This window comes from Giraffa tippelskirchi, chromosome 8 (assembly GCF_054371585.1).
Source record: "Giraffa tippelskirchi isolate mGirTip1 chromosome 8, T2T-mGirTip1v1.2.pri, whole genome shotgun sequence".
Lineage (NCBI taxonomy): Eukaryota > Metazoa > Chordata > Mammalia > Artiodactyla > Giraffidae > Giraffa > Giraffa tippelskirchi.
In genome coordinates, this window is record NC_137282.1 from 10,839,991 (window position 1) to 10,864,684 (window position 24,694).

The 24,694-nt window shown below is 33.7% G+C and overlaps 1 protein-coding gene across 7 annotated transcripts in view; it reads right to left on the reverse strand.

Annotated features, from left to right (window-relative positions):
- ADAM32 (ADAM metallopeptidase domain 32) overlaps window positions 1-24,694 on the reverse strand; it is a 252,915-nt gene that overhangs the window by 223,064 nt on the left and 5,157 nt on the right. For 6 of the 7 annotated variants that reach the window (XR_014063396.1, XR_014063397.1, XM_081524007.1 and 3 more), the window contains exons 2-6: window positions 21,568-21,647; window positions 9,366-9,427; window positions 5,887-5,962; window positions 2,665-2,741; window positions 1,158-1,335 (exon numbers count right to left, since the gene is read on the reverse strand). Coding sequence is in view for 5 of the 7 variants with exons in the window: in XM_081524007.1 (XP_081380133.1) it covers window positions 1,158-1,335; window positions 2,665-2,741; window positions 5,887-5,962; window positions 9,366-9,427; window positions 21,568-21,647 (473 nt within the window). In the remaining 2 variants the exon portion in view is untranslated. Of the gene's footprint in view, window positions 1-1,157; window positions 1,336-2,659; window positions 2,742-5,886; window positions 5,963-9,365; window positions 9,428-21,567; window positions 21,648-24,694 lie in introns of all 7 variants that reach the window. The other variant, XM_081524009.1, reaches the window with a different exon arrangement.

The window sequence follows — 24,694 nt, forward strand, 5'->3', positions numbered from 1 at the left end:
GAATTTGGCCCCACCAACAATGTCCACCATACTGGTTAATCTAAGCCATTATAAATTACTCTCCTAAATTCTTAGAAGGAAAATAAAATTGTTCATATTTAAAAATATATATGTGTGTGTGATAGCACTGGGTACTCTGGCACTCCAGGTACATTTCATTGTACATTTCAGACCTGTATTCTTTTGGATATAGGATTAGAAGCTATAACAGAGACACAAGATAACAATGGATTAAACAAGTCAGAGTTTATTTCTCTCTTATATTAAGACTGAAGAGGCATGGTGATTTAGTCTTATAAATTCCTCAGGAGCAAGGCTCATTCTACCTTACTGCTCCGCTATGTACAGTATCATTGCCATCCTTGTGGACTATGATGTACCAATATGTTCACACTGCAGCCAGCAGGAAAGGGCAAAAAGGAGGCGGATAAGCTTTCTTCCTTTAGAACTCTATCTAGACGTGACACGTTACATCTGTCACATGTCAGTATCTATAACTTTGTCACAAAATTCTACCTAGGTCCAAGAGAGGTTGAGAAATGTAGTCTTAATTTTTACATGTCTGGATAAATTCTGATGAGTTTTGTCTATTTTTAAAAAACTGAGAGAAGCCAAGGAGAACATGTATTGTAAACACTGCCATATAAACTATGCATATTAATGACACTTTTACTTGGCAAAAATATTTTCTCTTTCGTAATTACTTTTGTGAGGATCAAAACATGCAGTTATACAGGTGAACAACTTACATTGGCCATATACGGCGATTCAACTCATGAAACTTTAATTACATCTATAATTTAATTAATGCTGATTTCTTAGTTACAAATGCAGACTTCATAAATATTCGATTAATTGATAATTTCCAGGAATATAGAGATAAAAGCAGGAAGTGAGTTTTTAACATTTATATTGAATATACACTAATTTTTAACATTATATTGAATATGCACTAATATGCACAGTTTATAAAAAGTAAATGATTGTTGCAAAGAGAAAAAGGTAATGTATGGTTCAGAGGAAATTGTTAAGGCTAAGAAAAGGTAAGAATGTTAAGGAAAAGTAGCGACAGCTGTCTAATGGGTTAATAAATTTCTTTTAAAAATAAATAGAAGCAATAACTGCCTTAAAAGAGTAATAAAACATACACAACTCACTTTTTCATTTATAAAAATGTTATAGTCCATTGGCTTTTGTTCTGTGTCTTGGTTATTTTCAGTAAGAACTGCAAATTTATTCTTTTCATTCCCTAATTTGTAAAGAAGATGCTGAAATTCAACTGCAGATTCCAGAGGCTCAATTCCATAAGAAACATTTTCAAACTGCAATATTCCTCTGTAAAATTAAGGACAAAAATTTACTGCTTTTAATTCTACTTTATAATTCTAATTTTAACTAATTCTATAATTAATTCTGTATTATAAAACTCTGACAGAATTCCAAAAAGAGGAGGAGGAAGGAAGAGGGGAAGGAGGAGAAGGAAAAGAGAAGATACAGAATGTTTTTGGGCTGTGTATTTTGTCCCACACTCTTTGTATTTTGGAGATGACTCTGAAGAGACCAAAAATAAAAATTTTCCCAATTCCAAAAACTAACTATCCATCTAATTTTCTTTATAGTTATAAACATAGTTGAAATTATTAAGTCATAAATTACATAACCAGTTGCTTAGGTATGCAGCACTTCTGTGTATACAGCATTACTGTGATCAAGTCATTCCCCTGTCCTCCAAGTCAGTGATTTAATGAAAGCAATAGCATATAGAAATCTGTAAAAATTTTGATCTGGTTTGCACTGTAATGATTACATTGCTTGTATAACAAAAGGATATATAATGAGCAATTTTGTCCATAAAAATAAAATTTAGCAGTAATTATAAGGCATTTATGAATTTGGTTTATGTACATAATCTGAATAAGAAATTTAAAGTACTAAAGAGTAAACAACTTTTATAAGTATTCTTCCCTGAACATAGGTAACAGTTCAGTGACTATTGTCTAAAAACTAAATTTCAGAATTCCATGTAAAAAGCACAAAGTAAAATTCATCTGTGAAAACAAGGATCCTACACTACAAAAATGAAGGTTAAGAATGTCCTGACAGAATGGAAAACCCTCCAAGCACTACGGAGGAAACAATTCTTAGGGAGTTTAAAACAGTGCTATTACTAGAAAAAATCAGTGAGTACTATAATAATTATTATTTGTTTATATAGAAGTGCTTCCTCTCTCTGAAGATGATTTCCCATGTGAAAGGGCATGCTTCGTTTATGCATTTTTATATCTCCAAACACTAGGCTAGTAAATGGTACAAAAATATTTGCTGAGAAAAAAGCTACCCAGAACTTAGCTCCTCCAATTTGCTATAGTCAAACATGTTCATCTGTCATTTCCACAATAAAGAAAAAGAGCAAGGACACCAGGAAAACTAAACTTTCAAGGAAGTTAGACAAGTCTTTGGTCGGTCTGGGAATTGAGGAGAAGTAAGAGAAGAAACATATTCAAATGAATATATCATTCAGTGATATGATGGGAACATCCACATGGGAATATTCTCCACATGGAAATCCTCCACCAGCTCCACACTTAGAATAAACTAACCAGTTCACTGCAGCCAAATATCACAACTATGGTGTTTGCATATCAAGGACAAAAAATACATAACCTCAGTCCAGAGCACGTGCTAAGTGTGACAAAAGAATTCGGATATCCTTCAATATATCCTTGGTAGTAGCATTGAGCCTAGGAGGGAGAAAGTAAAGTGGTTACCTAGGAGTTGACAAAACGTTCTAATGATTTCTTACCTTTTTATACTTACAACTTTCTGAATACTTTTCATAGGCTCTATACTGTTTATATCACTGTGAATAAAAAGACATTCAGAAAAAAACCTCTCCTCAGGTTTGCCACTTTCACTATATTAATGCCTCTTTTCAGATCAATGCTTGGGATTATTATTTTACACCCTGTTTCCAAAGTTTTATATCATATTTTAGGTAAAATTATTTTCCAAAATACAAATTTAGGTCAATTAAAAGACAAAGATTGTGAATCTGGATTTTCTTTAAATTCTGACAGTCTGCTAAAAAGAGATGTCTAAAATTTAAGGTCACAAAAAAAAATTGAAGATCTAGAAAGAGATACACTACACCAACACAAACCAAAAGGACAACTCTGAAGCAATACTAATATTGGAAATGTAGACTTTAAGGCAAGAAGCATTACTAGAGATAAAAAGGGACGTTTCTTAATGATAAGAGTTTCAATTCACCAGGAAGATATAAATATTCCCAATTTGCATTCACTTAATAACACAGCTTCAAAATAGAAAAAGTCAAAAATGAAATAATAATAAAAATAAATGCATAATCATACTAAAGATTTTTAAGCAGACATTTCTGTCACTAACAGGTAAGTCTAGCATTCAGAATCTATAGAGGACTTGAACAGAATGTTAACCTCATAGAGATAGAACATGACACTTTAAAACTATATGTAATACACTTTTCTTGCACAGACTTCTTTTTTAACTACTTTGTATTGAATCATATAATTTACAATGTAGTAGTAGCTTCAGGTGTACAACTAAGTGATTCAGTTACACATACATACATATAAATGTACTCTTTTTCAGATCCTTTTCCATTACAAGTTATTACAAGACACTGAATATACTGTGCTATACAGCAGATCCTTGTCATTTATCTATTTTATAAATAATCACATGTATATATCAATCCCTAAGTCCTAATTTATCTCCCCCTCCATCATCCTTTCTGGTAATCATAAGTTTTATTTTTCTATGTCTGTGAGTCTATTTCCATTTTGTAAATAATTTCACTTATATCATTTTTTAGATTCCACATATAAGTGACATCACATGATATTTGCCTTTCTCCGTCTTTCTTCATGTAACATGTAAATCCCCAGGTCCATCTTTCTTGCTGCAAATGGCATTACATCATTCTTTTTTATGGCTGAGTAACATGACACTTTCTTTTTAAAGAACACGTAACATTTACAAAAATGAAACCATATTCTGGGCCATGAAATACAACAATAAACTTTAAAGGACTGAAATCACACCAAATTCAGTCTCTGACCACAGCGCAATTAACATGGAGACATAGCAAACTTCATTGCAAACAAAAAAGGAAGATTATATAATTTCTACAATTTCATGGTGCTATATATTTTGTTATAAATCAATGTAAGTTTTCTTATTAATGCACTGTTTTATGTTAAACTAAGGGGAGCAAGAAGGAGCAATATAAGGAAATTAATGGTCCTTTCCAATTAGAAGTAAAGTCATATATATCAATAATATTCAACAAATTTTTATTATATGCTATGTGATAGGCATTTTTCTAGGCACTAGGGAGACATCATTGAATAAAACAGACCAAAAGCTCTGGTCAAATGAAGATTATATTGCACTGAGGAAACAATCAAAAAAGTATATGATACATCATATATTGATAACCACTATGGAGAAAAACAAAATAGGAGAGGTAAAAGAGCACGAAGATTGAGAGTGCAATTTAAAACAGGGATTGGACTCCCTGGTGGCCCAGCAGTGAAGAATCTGCCTGCCAAAGCAGGGCACACAGGCTTGATCCCTGGTCCACATGATTTCAGCAAGATTCCACATGCTGCAGGGCAACTAGGTCCATATGCCACAACTACTGAAGCACCTGCACCCTAGAGCCCATGCTCAGCAACAAGAAAAACCACCACAATGAGAAGCCCACCCACGGCAACTAGGAAGCAGCCCCCGCTGGCCGCAACTAGAGAAAGCCCACTTGTAGCAATGAAGACCCACCACGGCCAAAAATAGAAATTTGAAAAAAAAACATTTTAAAAAATTTTAAATCTGGACTAGTCAAGGACTAATTGGATGGTTTTGAGCAAAGAACTGAAGAAAATGAGAGAGAAAAACATTATATCTTGGGAAAGAGCAAACATCTGGATCAGAGGAAACAGAGAAGGGTTCTTGAAAGGAGAACATGTCTGGTATGTTTAAAGAATAGCAAGGAAGCCAGTGTGACTTGAACAGAATTACCACTGTAAAGAGTAACAGGAAACGAGGTCACAGAAGTAAGGAGGATCAGACTGCGTCAAGCCTACAGGATACTAAAATGATTTTTCACCACTTCTCCCTATCTAGAGTTTTAATTTATCTTTGTTTTATTTTGGCCGTGCTGAGTCTCTGTTGCTGCATGAGGGCCTTCTCTAGTTGGTTTTCACTTTGTGAACAATAACGCATCCCATGAAGGCTTCTGAGTAGAGAAGCAACAAAATCTGACCAGGCCGGTCTTTTTCCTTTTTTGAGCTGACCAGGTTTTATTAATAGGATTCATCTGGTTGTCATGTTGAGACCTGACCCAGGGAAGGAGCAAAGTGTGGAAGCAGGGAGATTATTCAGGAAGTTATCACAACAACCCAACCTAGATATGATGTTTACTTGAAAAACAGTGGTATCAGCAGACAGAGACAGAGGAAGAAGGTGGGTTCTAAGTACATAATTTGAAAGGTAGAATCAATAGGATTCACTGATGGATGAGACAGGGGTAAAACAAAAAAAAAAGATTTCAGTCTATGATTTCGGGTTCAATAATATTTGTGCTTGTTTTTACTATTATTTAATTGCTATTCATTTATATAACAAAATATAAACTAATTAAATTGTGCTGCAGAGTAGAATATACTAAATCAATCTAGTTCGTCTTTAATTTATCAAGACTTCAAGAAACCCTAACAGTGGGTGAAATGAGGCATACATAGATCATTTTACATATCCTCTGTGAGTAAGCTCTTCTATATTAGGAAAGTATCCAGTATAAAAAAGGTTTTAAAAAATCTTTAAAACATAAAATTTAAATCTTACCTGAATATTTGAAGAATGAGAATTCATAGATCCTTGATTATACATATAAACCATGAAATTATTTGCTAAAAAAAATCTGGATATAAAAAAGAGTGAGAGAATTTTAAGTTATTCTTTTTGAAAAAATATAAAGCAGCAGTCAGCAAACTTAGCACCCTCAAAGCCAAATCTGACTTATCTCTATGTTTGTAAATAAAATTTATTTGCATATAGCTATACCCATTCACTTACATATGGTTCATGGCAGCTTTCATGCTACAACAGCAAAGATGAGTCATTTTGACAGAGCTATTATGCTCTTCAAACCCTAAAATCTTTACTATCTGGGTCTTTAGAGAAAAATATTGCCAATCCCTGACAAAGGTAGTATTTTCTTTTGACCTGTGTGTAATTTTTGTTCAAAGTAATATGCATTTACTGAAAATAATATTTCCCATCTTATTATACTCCTTTAAAAATAAGGAAAACAAACTATAAGACAAAAGAAAAGCATTTTAAAGTTTACAAAGATATGAAATGGGTGTAGGATTATGAGTTTTTTATTCTTTCATTCTTTCTCAATTTTACTATCATGAGTATATATTACTATAACGAAGTAGAAGAGCATTCTGTAACAGTCATAGTTCAGCCTTCCCTGGTATCATTCCTTGTCCCCATTATGCTGTTTTACCTATGCTTCCTCACCTGGGGCTCACTTCTCAATCCAATGTAACGTAACTAGACCACCCAGAGTAGCTTCTGCTGAGAATCCTCCATTAAAACTGATGCCATATGATGACCCCCCCTCATTGTAAAATCCAAAAAGAAACCGCAGTTGGAGTCAAATAAAACTCTCCGATGCACCTCACACTAGTGACCATACTCTCCTTCTTTAATCCATCTGCTCTCCAACTTCAATCATACCATTTACCCCGATTTCTCCCTCATATCACCTTGTCTACTTGCGTAAGTCCCTTCATCTGGATCCTTACTTCTTCATTTAAATGTTTCCCTGGCATTCATTTTCTGGTTGTTTTTCCCTCTCATCATTAATATTCACCCCCACCTCTTTATCTTGTTCATTTCTGGTGCCTCATTTATACCTAAAATGTATTTAAAAAAAAGATGGCTCTGAAACCTATACTTCTCTCCTGTGACCTAAAATAAATATAACTGGCTATTCAAGGTCTTCTGTGATTTCATACAAATTTTAGGATTATCTGCTCTACTTCATGACAGATTCATGAGTATTTTGATAGAACTGGACTGAAGCAGGAGACTGCCTTGGTTAGTAGAATGGACTTTTAACAATATTAATTCTTCCAATGTGTAAGTATGGTGTACATTTCCATTTATCTGCATTCTCTTCTGTATCTTTATCAATGTCTTAGAGTTTTCAGAGTACAGGTCTTTCACCTCCCTTCATTAAATTTATTCCCAGGTATTTTTTTCTTTGTGATGCAATTGTAAATGGGATTTTTTAAATTTATTTTTCTGATATTTCATTATTAGTGCATAGAAATGCAATAGATCTATACATTAATTTTGTATCCTGTAGTTTTACCAAATTCATTTATTAGTTCTAATAGTTTTTTGGTGGCATCTCTAGGGTTTTCTATGGCATCATGCCATTTGCAAATAGTGACTATTATAGTTCTTCCCTTCCGATCTGGATGTATATTGTTGTTGTTCAGTTGCTAAGTCATGTCCGACTCTTTCCATCCCCGTGGACTGCAGCATGCCAGGCTTCTCTGTCATTCACTATCTCCTGGAGTTTGCTCAAATTCATGTCCACTGAGTTGGTGATGCCACCCAACCATTTCACCTTCTGTCATCACCTTCTCCTCCTCCCCTCAATCTTTCCCAGCTTCAGGGTCTTTTCCAATGAGTTGGCTTTTTGCATTAGGTGGCTAAAGTACTGGAGCTTCAGCTTCAGTATCAGTCCTTCCAATGAATACTCAGGGTTGAGTCCCTTCAGAAAATTATTTCTTTTTAATTGCTATGGTTAGGAGTTCCAATACTATAATGAACAAAAGCAGTGAGAGCAGGCATCTTTGTCTTACTTCTAGCCTTAGAGAAAAAAGCTTTTAGTTTTTCATCATTGAGTATGATGTTAGCTGTGGGTTTGTAAAAATGGCCTTTAACATATAAGTGAAGGGGATTAAGAGATATGAATTACCAGTTATAATACTATATGTAGTTTGTAATCTATAAAAATATATAGTTACGACATTGTACTCCTGAAACTAATAAGATGTTGTAAGACAACTATACTTCAACCAAACAATCAGTCTTACTGCCACTGGACATTTCTCCTGGATATCCTCTGACACAGACCTGTCCTCTTCCTTCGCGGCCCCATCAAATCTCTGCTACCATTGTGCCCAATATCTAATTTTTTTCTGCCACCTCAGTTATATCTCAAAAAAAAAAAAACTCTTACACATTCACAATTATGCTTATTATATCTTATATAACTTTTGCAATAGCTTCATAATTGTCATACCATCCTAATTATTATACAGGTAATTTCCAAAATTAGAGTATACACATGCTCGAGCCATCTCCCAGGTTCCAATCCCTTTATTTCTTACTACTGCTTATAGTTCTGATAACATGTTCGAATGCAGTATGCATTCTCTCTTATGCACTTGAAGAGCTCTTTGAGTTGTCATTTACTATCCTCCCTTCTGTCTAAAGGAGTTGGCTAACTCTTCTTTTACTCAGTGCCGTTCTTTGGCATCTAATAACACAATGAATCATTGTTTATATTTCTCTCTTTAAGAAACTTCCTGTCAGCCAAAATACTTCGTTTTTTCTTTTCTTCTTTTCTCTGCCAAACATTTCTGGAAGTCATTTTCATTCAAAACTTTCAGTTTATCACAATTCACCTCTCCTTAATGCCACATGGTCTAGTTCAACACCCAAAATTTAACTGAAATCAACCTCTTGAAAGTTACAAATTGCTTCCAAGCCAGCATTTCTCAACTGGTTTTCCATCAAAGAATTAAATCCTATTAAAGTTATTTAAATTATTTTCACAATACTCTTAGGGACGGTATGTAGCTGTTACTTTTTTCCATAAACTACGCACCAGCTCCCACAGTACTGTATGATCTAATTTCTATACTAAATCCCTTATTTCATATCCTTGGTGGTGAGCCTGCCTCCCTGATCAAACTGTAACTGATACAGTTACAGACTTACTTCTTTCTTATCACATCCTGCCCTGATTATATAGATCCTGCTGGCTCTCCTAACTTAAGATCAGACAGATTAGTCTTCAGATGAATCCTTATTCTTCCTGTTCCTAGCCTCCCTATTCACTAAAGACTACTTAAGACATTAGGACCAAAAAATTAATTCACAGGAAGCATTCGTTTATATGAGACAACTAAACATTTTAATAACTACATTTCTTTTAATATTATATTTTTATTATAAGCAAATGAATTCATGTAAGTGAAATTAAGTCTAAAAATAAAAAATAAAAAAGTTACCTTTGCTTAAGGTGCACAGTATACGGTTTCTCATCTATCGAAATATTATAGGATACCTGTTCCTAGAGAATCCAGAACAACTGAGAGTAAAGACAAATGTAACAGAAGAGGTAAAACAACAATATTATATTGACTAATACTTCCAAATAATGCTTTAAAAGTCTCAGACTATGTGTGATTTAAAACCTGCAATAATATATCAAAAATTTTAATGTTTATTACATAATATATTGTTACTATTTCCACAAAATTAGTCCAATATAAGGAGTCATAAAGCACTAGAAATCTATATGTAACTGAATTTTAAACTCTTCTAAAAGAAGAGACTATGTGCCAGTCATAACATTTATTCAGTTGCATCACTGGGATATTAAGGTACTCTAATTCAGTGATGCTTAACTTACTCCATTAAGCACAAAAGTCATTTATTTTAACCATTTTCCTGAAATGTATGCCCTATTGCCTATATTTTTAAGCAGAAGATTCTTAAACAAAATTTGGCATAGATTTCTACTCCAACTCTACTATTCTCAAGTTAAAACACGGCAGTGAGTTGCAACATCAGTTGGTCAGTGAATCTAAGAGATGAGACTTTATCTTTCAAAAGAGAACACGTGAAAAGCAAGAGTTAGAATATCATTAAAAAGAAAACTCAGTAAAAACTAAAAAAGACATAAATACCAGAACATAGGATCAGTGAAAATAAGAAACAATCAGAAGACAATACAAATTAAAAAATAATAATAATAATAATAAGGCAAGTTGTTAAAAGGTCTAGTAAATGGTCGAAAATGGTTATATAAGATATTAATTTTAGGGAAACTGAATGAACTTATATGGGAATTCAAGGTAGCATTTTTGCAATTTTGTAACTCTAAAATCATGCCAAAATTTTAAAAGTTTTTTTTTAAAGTAAGACCAGAAAGAAGCAAAACAAGTATACATCAGATAAAAGGCAGAAATACCAAACATAAGATCCTGATACTGAAGTAGTAGCATGTCCTAGCTTTAAAATTTACAATGGGTGAGAAAAAATTCTCAGGGATCTGAATGTAATAACTGAACAGAGATGCTGCAGAAACTTTATCTCTTTTAAAAGTGGACCTGATGTGCAAGTCCCCCTAAGTAGTTCCTAGGTGAATATTTTTCTCAAAACAAAAGCATAATAATTATCAAGATGTTGGTATACCAGATATACTTTCTCTTACTGTACTTTCACTGTGGTAGTAAACATAAAATGCATTCTATTTACAGACTACATATAGAGAATTAGCTAGATCTTTTACAAATGTAGAGGGTTTGATTAATGGAGACCAAACAAGAATTTATTGAATAATACCAGCAAATATGTTTTTTAATATTTAATAACAGACTTTTGAAGATTAAGAAATTGAGTCCCTTCTGGGACTTTCCAAATAAGTCTACCATAATGTTATTTGCAAAGGATTACAACAATTTCAACACTTTCAGAAAACAATTTTCCTGTTCACTTGCTCATATGATTCCAAACTCACTTATCTTCAACAGAACAGGATACAAAGTCTGAAGATAAACCCAGACACTTATGGTCATCTAATCTATTACAAAGCAGGTAATATAAATGGAGAAAAGATGGTCTCTTCAAAAAGTGGTGGTGGGAAAACTGGACAGTTACACGTAAAAGGATGAAATTAGGACATTCTCTAATGCCATACACAAAAATACACTCAAACTAGATTAAAGACATAAATACAAGCTGGACACTATAAAACTCTTAGAGGAAAACATGCATAAAACACTCTTTGACATAAATCAAAGCAACATCTTTTTGATTTATCTGCTAGAATAATGAAAATAAAAGCAAAAATTAACAAATGGGACCTAATTAAACTTAAAAGTGTTGGCACAACAAAAGAAACCATAAACAAAATGAAAAGACAACCCACAGGATGGGAGAAAATATTTGCAAACAAAGTGACCAACAAGGGATTAATCACCAAAATATACAAACAATTCATGAGCTCTAAATATAAAACGAACAAACAAGCAAACCCAATCAAAAAATGGGTGGAAGATCTAAATAGACCTTTCTCCAAAGATGACATATAGATGGCTAAGAGGAACATAAAAAGATGCTCAACATCACAAATTACTACAGAATTGCAAATCAAAACTACAATGAGGTATCTTGTCACACTGGTCAGAATGGCCATCATCAAAAATCTAATAAATAATAAATTTCATCAAAAAATCTACAAATAATAAATGTTGTAGAGGGACTGGAGAAAAGGGAATCCTCCCCTACACTGTTGGTGGGAATATAAATTGGCACAGCCACTATGGAGAACAGTATGGAAGTTCATTTAAAAATTAAAACTAGAGCTACCATATGGTCTAGCAATCCCACTCCTGGGCATATACCTGTAGAAAATAATTATAATAATAATTATAATTATATATATCATATTATATATAATTATATATTATATTATATATATAATAATAATTATAATTCAAAAAGATACATGCATCCCAATGTTCACTGCAGCACAATTTACAATAGCCAGGACATGAAAGCGACCTAAATGCCCATCAGTGGATAAAGATATAAAGATGTGGTACATATTTCCAATGGAGTATCACTCAGACATAGTAAAAAAACAAAATAATGCCATTTGCAGCAACATGGATAGAGCTAGAGATTGCCATAGTGAGTAAAGTAAGTCAGACAGAAAAAGACAAATATCATACGATATTGCTTACATGCAGAATCTAAAAAAAAAAAAAAAAATTGGTACAAATGAACTTATTTATAAAACAGAGTCACAGATATAGAAAACAAACTAATGGTTACCAAGGAGGAAAAGGAGACAGTTAAACTGGGTGATTGGGATTGACATTTACAAACTACTATATATAAAATAGGTAACTAGTAAGAACCTACTATACAGCACAGAGAACTCTACTCAATACTCTGCAATAACCTATGTGGGAACAGAATCTAAAAAAAAAGAAGATATATGTGTAATCAATTCATTTTGCTGTACAGCAGAACTAACACATTTTAAATCAACTATATTCTAATAAAAACTAATTTTAAAAAAATCATAAGATTCCAGAAAAAAAATCACTCATCTTCACAAAACATATTTAATTAAAGGTCTAGAAACCATGCAGTTCTTTAAGCATTGGGGGACTCAAAAAAGTAGATTTATCTAGATTTACAGTGACCTACATTGAGAATTTATCTTTATGTTTAATAAAACCTATGGACTAGTTGGATAGTGTCTTAGTTCAGGTTCCCTAAAAACAGGGTCTGAAATGAGGATACGTTTGTCAGTGGTCTATTTAGGAAGCACTCTCTGGAGGAACCTGCAAGGAAGTGAGAGAAGCAAAACAGGGAGAAAGATAAAGCTAAAGAAAATATGGTTACAGGTAAATTCTAGCCTTAGCCTGGCTGGGTAAGACATTGTGCCTCAAAGTTTCTTCCAACCTGAGACAATAAAGCTGGACTTTTAAACCCATGTAACAATTAGTCATTGGCTGAAGGGTTACCCCGAGAGGACGTGGTCAATGAGTAACTCCCAGGCAGCTCAATAACTGAAAGACAATTCTCCAAAGAAGGTTACAAACTCTTGCAGTAGTATCTCAAGAGTCAGGGAATCAACAACCCAACCTGAAATTATAGAACAATTCTGATCAGGGACTTGGGAGTTAAAAATTATAACTGAAAACTTCCCAAATCTGAACAGGAAACAGAAATTTGGGTGCAGAAAGCACAGAGGACCCCAAATAAGATGATCCCAAAGAGACATACATCAATACATACATGATAATTAAAATGGCAAAAGGTTAATATAAAAGGAAAATCTGAAAGGCAGCAAGAGAAAGATAAAATCATATACAAGGGAACCCTCATAAGGCTATCCACTGATTATTCTGCAAAAAACTTGCAGGCCAAAAGGAAGTGGTATGATATATTCAAAATCCTGAAAAGGAAACCCTGCAAACTAGGGTACTTTGGTGAGCAAAGTTATCATTTAGAATTGGAGGAGAGAGAAAGAGGTTCTTAGACAAGCTAAACTGAAGAGTTTATCAATATTAAAGATAGTGTAAAAGAAACATTAAAGGGTCTTCTTTAAGAGGAAAACAAAGGCTGTAATAAGAAGTAAGAAGCTACAGGAAAGGAAAAATACCACTAATAAAGGCAAAAATAAAAGCTGAGGATCAACAACTTAAATAAGTTAGTGTGAAAATTAAAATTAAAAATTGCAAAATCAAGTAAAACTAAAATAATCAGTAACAGGATAAACATGAAGACATAAAATATGACAACAATAACAAAAAAAATGTGGGAGAGGGGAGTAAAAATATAGCTCTATAAGAATGTGTTTGAACTTAAAGAACTACCTGGTTAAAACAAGCAGAGTTATAGGTCAACATATATGAACCCCCATCGTCACCACAAATCAGAAATCTACAATAGATACACAAAAACTACAGATAAAGGAACACACAAGACAAGAAAATCATCAAACCACAAACAAAGAAACAAAAAGAAGAAACAGAGAAGAACTACAAAAACAAGAGGAAAACAAGTAACAAAATGGCAATAAGTACATATCTATCAGTAATTACTTTAAACGTCAATGTAATTGATTAAATGTCCAATCAAAAGACATAAGGTGGCTAGCTGTATTAAAAAAAAAAAGAAGATAAGTCTTAATGCTGCTTACAAGAGACTCATTCAGAGCTAAAGACACGTATTGACTGAAAGTGAAGGGATGAAAAAAGATATCTCTTGAAAACAGCAACAACAAGAAAGGGGGGTAGCAATTCTCACATATCAGTTCAGTTCAGTTCAGTCGCTCAGTCGTGTCCGACTCTTTGCGACCCCATGAATTGCAGCACGCCAGGCCTCTCTGTCCATCACCAACTCGCAGAGTCTACCCAAACCCATGTCCATCGAGTCGGTGATGCCATCCAACCATCTCATCCTCTGTCGTCCCCTTCTCCTCCTGACCCCAATCCTACCCAGCATTAGAGTCTTTTCCAATGAGTCAACCCTTCACATGAGGTGGCCAAAGTATTGGAGTTTCAGCTTCAACATCAGACCTTCCAATGAACACCCAGGATTGATCTCTTTTAGGATGGATTGATTGGATCTCCTTGCAGTCCAAGGGGCTCTCAAGAGTCTTCTCCAACACCACAGTTCAAAAGCATCAATTCTTCGGCGCTCAGCTTTCTTCACCGTCCAACTCTCACATCCATACATGACCACATCTCATATATCATAAGACAAAATAGACTTTAAAACAAAGTCTATAGCAAAAGACAAAGAATGGCGTTGTAAAATAGTAAACAGATCAACACAAGAAGATATTATACTCATTAACATATACGCACCTTTCATAGGAGCACTTGTATTAGGTGATATGTGTTTTTAAAATTTCATATATATTATTATTTTATATTTATATAAATATGTAAAGTAAATGTTAATAGACATAAAGAGAAAAATTAACAATAATACAATAGTAGTAGGGAATTTTAACACCTTACATCAATGGACAGATCATCCAGGCAGAAAATGAATAAGAGAAGAGTGACCTTAAATGGCACAATAACCAGTTGGACTTACTAGATATCTACAGGACATTCTATCCAAAATCATCATAATACATATTGTTTTCAAGCACAAAAGGAATATTCTCCAGCATAGATCACACACAAGGTCATAAAACAACTTTTAACAATTTAATGATAAAAACTGTATTAAACATTTTTTCTGACAACAGTATGAAAATAAAAATCAAATATAGGAAGAAAAGCGAAAAAAGCAAAACACATAGGGACTAAACAATATGCTACTAAAAAATGAATGGGTCAATGAAGAGATCAAAGATAAATAAAAAATACCCCAATACAAATGAAAAATCACAGCTTTCCAAAACCTATGAGATGCAGCAAAAGCAGTTTTAAAAAGAAGTTTATTTTAAAAAAGGACAAACTCAAAAAATATAAAATATATCAAGTAAACAACCTAACCTATCACCTAAAGAAATTAGAAAAAGAACAAGTAAAGCCCAAAGTCATAACTAATAATGATCAAAGAGGGAATAAGTAGAGATCAAAAGAAAAAAAAAGATCAAGGAATCCAAAAGCTGGTTTTTGTAAAAGATAAACAAAATTGATGAACTTTTAGAAAACAAGAGGAGACCCTAATAAACAAAATCAGAAATGAAAGACATAAATAAAAAGCAGTATCACAGAGATGCAAAAAAAAATCATAGAGAGATAATACTACAGTTATACACCAACTGGATAAGCTAAAGAAGTAGATAAATTTCCAGAAACATACAAGCTTCCAAGATGGAATCAGGAAAATACAGACAATGTGAACAGGCAGATCACTATTGGTGGAACTGCACTTGAAAAACTTACAGCCAGCAAAAGTCCAGGACCAGATGGCTTCATAAAGAAATTCTACCAAGCATTTAAAGAAGAGATAATATCTATCCTTCTCAAACTATTCCAAAATATTGAAGAGGATGGAACATTCACAAATTAATTCTAGAAGATCATCACCCTGATAACAAAACCAGATAAAGACACCACAAAAAAGAAAATTACACCCCAATATTACTGATGAATATAGTTGCAAAGATCCTCAACAAAATATAAACAAACCAAACACAATATATAGAAAGGCTCAAACACCATAATCAAGTAGGATTTAGTACAGGAATACAAGGATGGTTCAATATCTGCAAATCAATTTGATACACGTTAACAAAAAGAATAAAAATCACATCATTTCAATTAATGTGTAAAATTTACCTGACAAAATTCCACATTGACTCATCACAAAACTCTCAGCAACAAAAAGCCCTTCCTCTAAAATCAGGAATAGGATAAGGATGCCCACCTTCACCACTTCTGTTCAACACAGTATTAGAGGTCCTAACCACAAGAGTCAGACAAGAAAGGCATAAAGGCATCCAAATTGGAAGGGAAGAAGTAAAGCTGTCACTATTTACAGGTGATATGATACCACACAAAGAAAACCCTTAAGTCTCCATTAAAAACCTATTAGAACTAATAAATGAATTCAGTAAAGTTGCAGGATACAAAATTGGTATATAGAAATCCATTGCCTTTTTTATACACTAATAATAAACTAACATAAAGAGAAAGCAAGAAAATAATTGCTTTCAACTGCATCAAAAGTAATAAAATATCTCAGAATAAACATAACCAAGGAGGTAAAAGACTTACTTTCTGAAAATTATAAAATGTTGATGAAGGAAATTGAAAATGATAAGAAATGGAAAGCTATCCTGTGTTTTTGGATTAGGAAAATTAACATGAAAATGTATATACTACTCAAAGCAATCCAGAGGTTTAACGCAGTCTCTATAAAAATATCCATGACATTTTTCACAGAACTAGAACAAAAAAATTCTAAAATTTATATGGAACCACAAAACACACCAAATAGCCAAAGCAATCTTAAGAGAGAAGAACAGAGATGGAAGTATCATGCTTCCTGACTTCAAATTAATTTGAAGCTACTTTATACCACAAAGCTACATTAATCAAAATAGCATGGTACTGGCACAAAAACTGACACATATGTCAATAGGCAAGAATAGCCCAGAAATAAACAAACAAACTTACAGTTAATTAATTTACAACATAGGAGACAAGAAAACAATGGAGAAAAGACAGTCTCTTCAATAAATGGTGCTGGAAAAAGTGAACAGTTACATGTAAAAGAATGAAATTAGAATCTTTCTTTACATCATACAGAAAAGTAAACTCAAAATGGATTAAAGACCTTAATGTAAGACTGGAAACCATAAAACGTTTAGAAGAGAACATAGGCAGAATACTCTTTGACATAAATTATAGCAATATTTTTAATATCTGACTCCTAAGGCAAAAGAAAAGCAAAAATAAATAAATGGGTTCTGGTGGTAGTTTAGTCACTAAGTCATGTCCAACTTTTGCGACCCCATGGACTATAGCCCACCAGGCTCCTCATCTCAGTCCACTGGATCCTCCAGACAAGAATACTGGAGTAGGTTGCCGTTTCCTTCTCCAGAGGATCTTCCCAACTCAGGGACTGAACCCGGGTCTCCTGAACTGCAGGCAGATTCTTTACCAACTGAGCTAAAAGCTTTTGCAATGGCATGGGAAACCATCAACAAAATGAAAAAACTACTAGCAAATGGGAGAAAGTACTTGCAAACAATACAAGTGATAAGGGATTAACATCCAACATATATAAACAGCTCATACAATTCAAAAAGCAAAAAAAGAAAGAAAGAAACAACCCAGGAAAAAAAAAAATGCCAAAGACCTAAACAGACATTTTCCAAAAAAAGACCTACATATGGCCAATTGTCACATTGAAAAATATTCAACATAACTAATCATCAGAAAAATGAAAGTAAAAACCACAATGAGGGAATTCCCTGGTGGTTCAGTTGCTAACACTCCATGCTCTCAATGCAGAGGGCCTGGGTTCAATCCCTAGTCCAGGAACTAGATCCCATATGCCACAATTAAAAGTATGCACACTGCAATGAGAAGGTCCCACATGTCACAACTAAATGATCCCTCATGTCACAAAGAAGGTCCCACCAGCCACAATTAAGATCCAACACAGCCAAATAAATAAATACATATATTTTTAAAGAAATATATCATTGTTATACATTCAATGCTATAGACATTCATTCAGTTTTTTATATTCCACATATAAGTGATAACATAGAGAATTTGTCTTTACCTGATTAATTTCAGTAAGCATAATAACCTCTAAGTCTATCCACTCAGCTGCAAATGTCAAAATTTCATTCTTTTTCTGACTGAGAAATATTCCATCATATGTATATGTGTGAGTGTGTGTGTGTGTGTGTGTGTGTGCGTTTATCCAATCATCTGTTGATGGACACAGGTTACTTCCATTCCATATCTTGACTGTTGTAAATAACGCTATTAAGAACAGTAGGGTGCATGTAAATTTTTGAATTAGTGTTTTCAGGGGGTTTTGGGAATATGTACACAGAAGTAGAACTGCTTTATTATATGGCAGTTCTATTTTCAGTTTTCTAAGGACTCTCCAACTGTTTTTCATGGTGGCTGTACCATGGACACACAAAGAGAAACAGACTCACAGATATAGAGAACAAATTAGTGGTTATCTGTGGGGAGAGAAAAGTGGTGGAGGGCAAGTTAGGGGTATGGAATTAAAAGGTACAAAGACTACATATGAAATAAGTAAGCAACAAAGTTATATTTGACAGCACAGGTGTATGTGTCCATTATTTTGTAATAACTTTAAATGGAGTAAAATCTACAAAAATATTGAATCACTACGTGGTACATCTGAAACTAATATAAATCAACCATACTGCAATTTCAAAATCAATCATTCAGGGAATGTAAGGTACACATAGGGAACACAGTCAATAGTGTAACAAAAATAAGCTATCATCTCACTCTTGGCTATAATCAAAAAGTCTACAAATAACAAATGTTGGCAAGGATGTGGAGGAAAGGGAATCCTTGTTACTGCCGGTGGAAAAGTAAATTGGTGCAGATACTATGGAACACAATTGGAGGTTCCTAAAAAACTAAAAATAGAACTACCATATGATCCAGCAATTCCACTCCAAGGTATATACCTGGGGAAATAAAAAAATATTAATTTGAAAGAATACGCATACCCCAGTGTTCACAGCAGCACAATTTACAATAGCCAAGGCATGGAAACAACACAAATGCCCATCAAAAGAAAAGTGGGTTGAGAAGATGTGGTATATCAATACAATGGGATATAACCCACCCATAAAAAAAGAATGAATTTCTGCCATTTGCAGCCATAAGGATGAACCTAGAGAATATTATGCTTATGAGATGTCAGAGAAAGACAAATACTTATGATATCACTTATATGTGAAATCTTAAAAAATACAAATGAATGTATATGCAAAACAGAAACAGACTCACAAACAGAATCACAAACTTGCGGTTACCAAAGGGAAAGGGAAAGAGGAAGGGACAAATCAGGGATATGGGATTAATAGATAAAATAGATAACAACAGAACAAACTGTATAGCATAGGAAATCATAGCTATCATCTTGTAATAACCTAATGGAATAATGGATAATCTGTGAAAATACTGAATCACTATGCAGTACACTTGAAACTATACAATACTGTAAAACAACTATACTTCAATGAATAAAGAAAATACAACTGAAACTAATACAACATTGTAAAACCATGATACTTCAATAAACAAATATATAGCAGGATGAATAAAATTTTAAAAATAATAATAATTGAATACCGACTTTGTATGGTGACAGATGGTAGCCAGACTTACTGTGATAATCATTTCATAATGTATAAAAATAATGAATCCCTATAGAGTAGAGTACACCTAAAACTAATAGAATGTTATATATTAATTATAACCCAATAAACATGCTAAAAATAATGTTAAAAATTTTAATGGGCAAATAATTTAAAAGACATTTTACCAAAAATTATTTAGATGGCTAGTAGGTTATGAAACATCATTTTTCATTAGAACAATGCAAATATAAGCTACAATGAGATACCACTACACATCCAATAGAATAACTTTAATCAAAACAGATATCAGGTGTTAACAAGCATGTGGGAAAACTGAAATCCTCATATACTGCTGATGAGAAATGTAAACTAGTAAGTCACTATGGAAAATAGTTTGTCATATTCTTAAAATGATAAGCATAAACTTGCCATATGACACAGCAAAGTCACTTTTAAAAATCTATTCAAGAGAAAGAAAACTATATGTCCATACATAAATATTCATAGCAGAATGATTCAAAATAGTCAATTTCTGAAAACAGTCTTGAATTAAACCAGTAAATGGATAAACAAATGTATTATAAACATTTATTAATGAGTCAAAATTAATGAAATATTGGTAACTGTTGCAAAATGGATAAACTTAGGTGAAAGAAGTCCAATAGAAAGTCCTATAGTGTCATATGTTTCATTTTTATGAAATGTGTAGAAAATGCATAATTACAGAAAAAGATTAGCAGTTGCCAAGGGCTGTGGACAGAAGCAGAGAATTACACACAGGCAGGAAGGAACTTAAGGCAACAGACATGTTCTAAAACTGGATTATGGTAATGTTTACATAATTCATGTACTAATAATCATTGAGTTATACACTCACAATGGGTGAATTCTGTGGTGTCTAAATTATACCTCATTAAAACTGTTAAAAATAAAGTGTTATCAAAAGATTGGCCACTGGACTTCTCTGGGGATCCAGTGGTTAGGAATCTGCCTGCCAAAGCAGGGGACTCGAGTTCGACCCCTGGTTGGGAGGATCCTACATGCCACAAAACAGCATGTTCCACAACTACTGAGCCACACTCTAGAGTCCACAAGCCACAACTACTGAGCCTGAGTGCTGCAACTACTGAAGCCTCTAGACCTGGGCTCCACAACAAGAAAAGCCACTGCAATGAGAAGCCCATGCATCACAACAAAGAGTAGCCCTTGCTTGTCACAACTAGAGAAAGTCCACACACAGCAACAAAGACCCAGTATACTCAAAAATAGTTAATTGATTAATTTTTTTTAAATAAAGATCAGTCACTTGTAAGCAAGGCATGCTGTTTTGTATTTCTTTTTTTTTTTTTTTAAATCTCCTAAGGCTTTAGTATATAGCTATGCACACAAGTCCAGAGAAATATCTGTTAAATAAATCAATAACTAGGATAAACTATCATCTTTCCAATAAAAATAACAGAATAATCCATTTATACTCTCTGAAAACTGGTAAATGCAAGGGTAGAGATTAAGAAAGAAGATTATACTTAAAACCGATTCTCCTTAGCAATTTTGGAGAAAATTATTCTCTTCATCTGAATCATCTAGATACCACTCAGATAAGACTCTAATTCTTTTACATTATACTCTCTCTTTGAACTTTTAAAAATTATTTTACCATGAGGAAATGACAAATGTTAGAAAAATTAGAACATTCTGATTTATATATTTGCTTTTACCATCAAAACTTTAAATTCCTTATCAGTAGTAATATTGGCTACTTATACTATAATGGAATTTATGTACTTCACTGCTATGCAATAAAAATAAGAAATTTCATATAATAGCATTAACTATGGAAAATCTCTTACATTTTCTACTTCTGAATTATCACTTGTATTTGCTTGGATTTTCTCTGGAAGTATGATTTGTAGAAATGAATTTTGAAAATCTGAAGAAAGAAAAAAACAGTTAATAACTGTGTCCTAAACTTGGCTAAATATTTGTGTATGTTCTTTTATAAGACTTGCTTATGCAAATATGAGTTATCACCTATGTACTCCTATAAAAATATTGAAAACAATTTAAAAACAGGTAAGAGGAACTTTCCTGGTAGTCCAGTGGCTAAGACTCCATGCTCCCAATACAGCAAGCCCGAGTCTGATCCCTGGTCAGGGAACTAGATCCCATATGCCTCAACCCTGCATGCCACAACAAAGATTGAAGATCTCATGTGCTGCAACTAAGACTAGTGCAGACAAATAAATAAATACTACAAACAGGTAATATTACTACCTAAATAAAATTAAATCTGTTATATAAAACAGATTATAAATATTCTAAATTAACAGGAAAAAAGAACATACAAATACAAGGCATCCAGAAAATAAGTGAAAAAGTCACAGATTTTTATGGTGAAAAACATTTACCAAAAAAAAAGGTGGGAAATTGGTAAAGTGCTATCCAGCTAAGAGGTCTCAACAATTTTCTAGATAAGCTAAAGATGAAAGTGTGGTAGTTGATAAATTCTAGAAAAACTCTAAAAAATTTCAGAAATCAGATATGATAGGTACAACAGAAAGTATTCTCTCCCATGGATATACTTAGGAACTAACTCTAGACTTAGCCAAGTAACTTACTTTGGCCAATTAGACAATAACAAATGCAAAACAAGCAAACCTGAAAAGAGCTTATGCACTGTGGCTTGCCCTCCTACCGCCTTCGAATCCTGAAATTGCATGTAAACAAGCATGAGCAAGCCTACAGGAGGGTGGGGGATGATGTGAAAGGGGGCCAAGGCACCTTAGCAGAACACATTCCAACAGACAGACCAGTGTGTGAGACCATCCTATACCATTCAGCTGCCAACAAACTCAGGAGCCGACAACAGTTGCAGGAAAGGGTACAAATGACCTGCAGATTAGCTAACCTGGTCCAAACCAGAACAATAGTCCCACTAACCCATAGAATCATGGGTTATGACAGAAAATGTCATGGGTTGATGACAGAATAGCAACTGCTGAAGGTGAGTTCAGTTTTAAATAGGGCTCACTGAGAAGATAGCATTTGGACAAAGATCTGAAGAAGGTGAGGAGGGGAATAAATGAATATCTCAGCAGAACACTCCAGGAAGAAAAAATATCAAGTATTTAAGATTCCTGGAAGGAAATGCTTGGTGTGTTTGAAAAGCCATAAGGAAGCAACTGTGGTTAGGGTAGCATGAGCAATGAGGAAAAGACTAAGAGATGAGGTCAGAGAGGAGGGAGACAAGCTGTTAAGATCCTACAGGGCAAAACAGGTCATAGTTAGGGCTTTAATTTTTATTCTTGGAGACATAAGAAACCACTGGAAGATTCTGAGCAGAGAGACATGATCTTAGATTTTAACTGAAGGATGATATATTAATTATCTATTGCTGCATAAAAAATTATCCCCAAATTTAGCAGCTTAAAACAATAAACACTTATTAATCCCTAGGGTCCTTGGGTCAGTTATCTGGGCAAAGCTTAACTGAATGCCTCTGGTTCAGTGTCTCTAGCAAAACTGCAATCAAAGTGTCGGCCAGGGCTGCAACCATTTCAAGGCTTGACTAGCACAGGATCCACTTCAAAGCTCACGCACTTAGCTGGTGGCAGGCCTTGGGTCTTTCCAGGCTGTTAATGAGAAATCTCAGAAGACCTCTCCATAAGGATACTCACAATATGACAACTTACTTCCCCCAGAATAAGAGATCCGAAAAAGAGACTGAAAGTGAGCACCCAGGAAAAAGACACGGTCTTCCTGTATCCTAATCTCAGAAAAGACATCCATTGATCACATTTTATTCACTAGAAACAAATCATAAAACATGGCTTACATTTAAGAGGAGGGGATTACACAAGGGCATGATTCCCAGGATGTGAGGAACATTGGTAATCATCTCATAGGCTTGCACTCATAGGAGTGCAAGAGAAGAAATATAAATTTGGAATTTTCAGTATCAACATGGTACTAAAAGCCAGACACTAAATAAAATGGAGTAGGGAGGAGCCAATTCAATGAGTGTGTATTTTGGATGCTGATTCAAGCAATGTGTGGGCACTATTTCTTGGTGATTACAAACTGTAAGGAAAATTATTACACTCGTGAAACAATTGAAAATTTGGACACACACTGAAAATTTGATGATATAAGAAACTGTCATTAATTTCTAAGCCATGATCATGACACTGTGGTTATATTCCAAAATTATATTTTTGTCATTTAGAAATATACACTTAAATATTTAGATATAAAATGATATAATATCTATAGTTTGCTTAATGGAGGAATGGTAGGGAACATAAAACTGAAGCAGAATTATACAAAAGTTAATAATTGTTGAACCTGTTCTTAGATATGACACTAAAATCATAAGCAACAAAAGAACAAACATATATATATATATATATATACACACATACATTAGATCCTATCATCATAACTTAAAACTTTTGTGAGTCATGGAACACCTCCAAGGCAGTGAAGACAACCTACAACATGAGAAAAAAATATCTGCAAATCACTTGACTGAAGGTCTAGTATCCAGAATGTAAGAGGAACTCTTGTAACTCAACAACAAAATGAACCACCTAATTTTTCAAATGGGCAAAGGACTTGAATACTCGTTTCTCCAAAAAAGATATACAAATGCCCAATACACATTAAAAGATGTTCAACATCACTAATCATTAGGGGAACAAATCAAAGCTATGATGAGATACCATGTCATAACCATTAGGAAGACTATAATCATTAAAAATAAAATAACATGTATTAGGAAGAATGTGGAGAACCTGGAACCCTTGTTCACTACTGGCAGAAATGCAAAATTGTGCAGTCAGTACAGAAAACAATGTAAATTTCAGGTTAAATATAGGACTTCCCTGGTGGTCCAGTGGTTAAGAATCCAGGGACACTGGTTTGATCCCTGGTCCAGGAAGATCCCACATGCCAAAGGGCAACCAAGCCCCTGCGCTA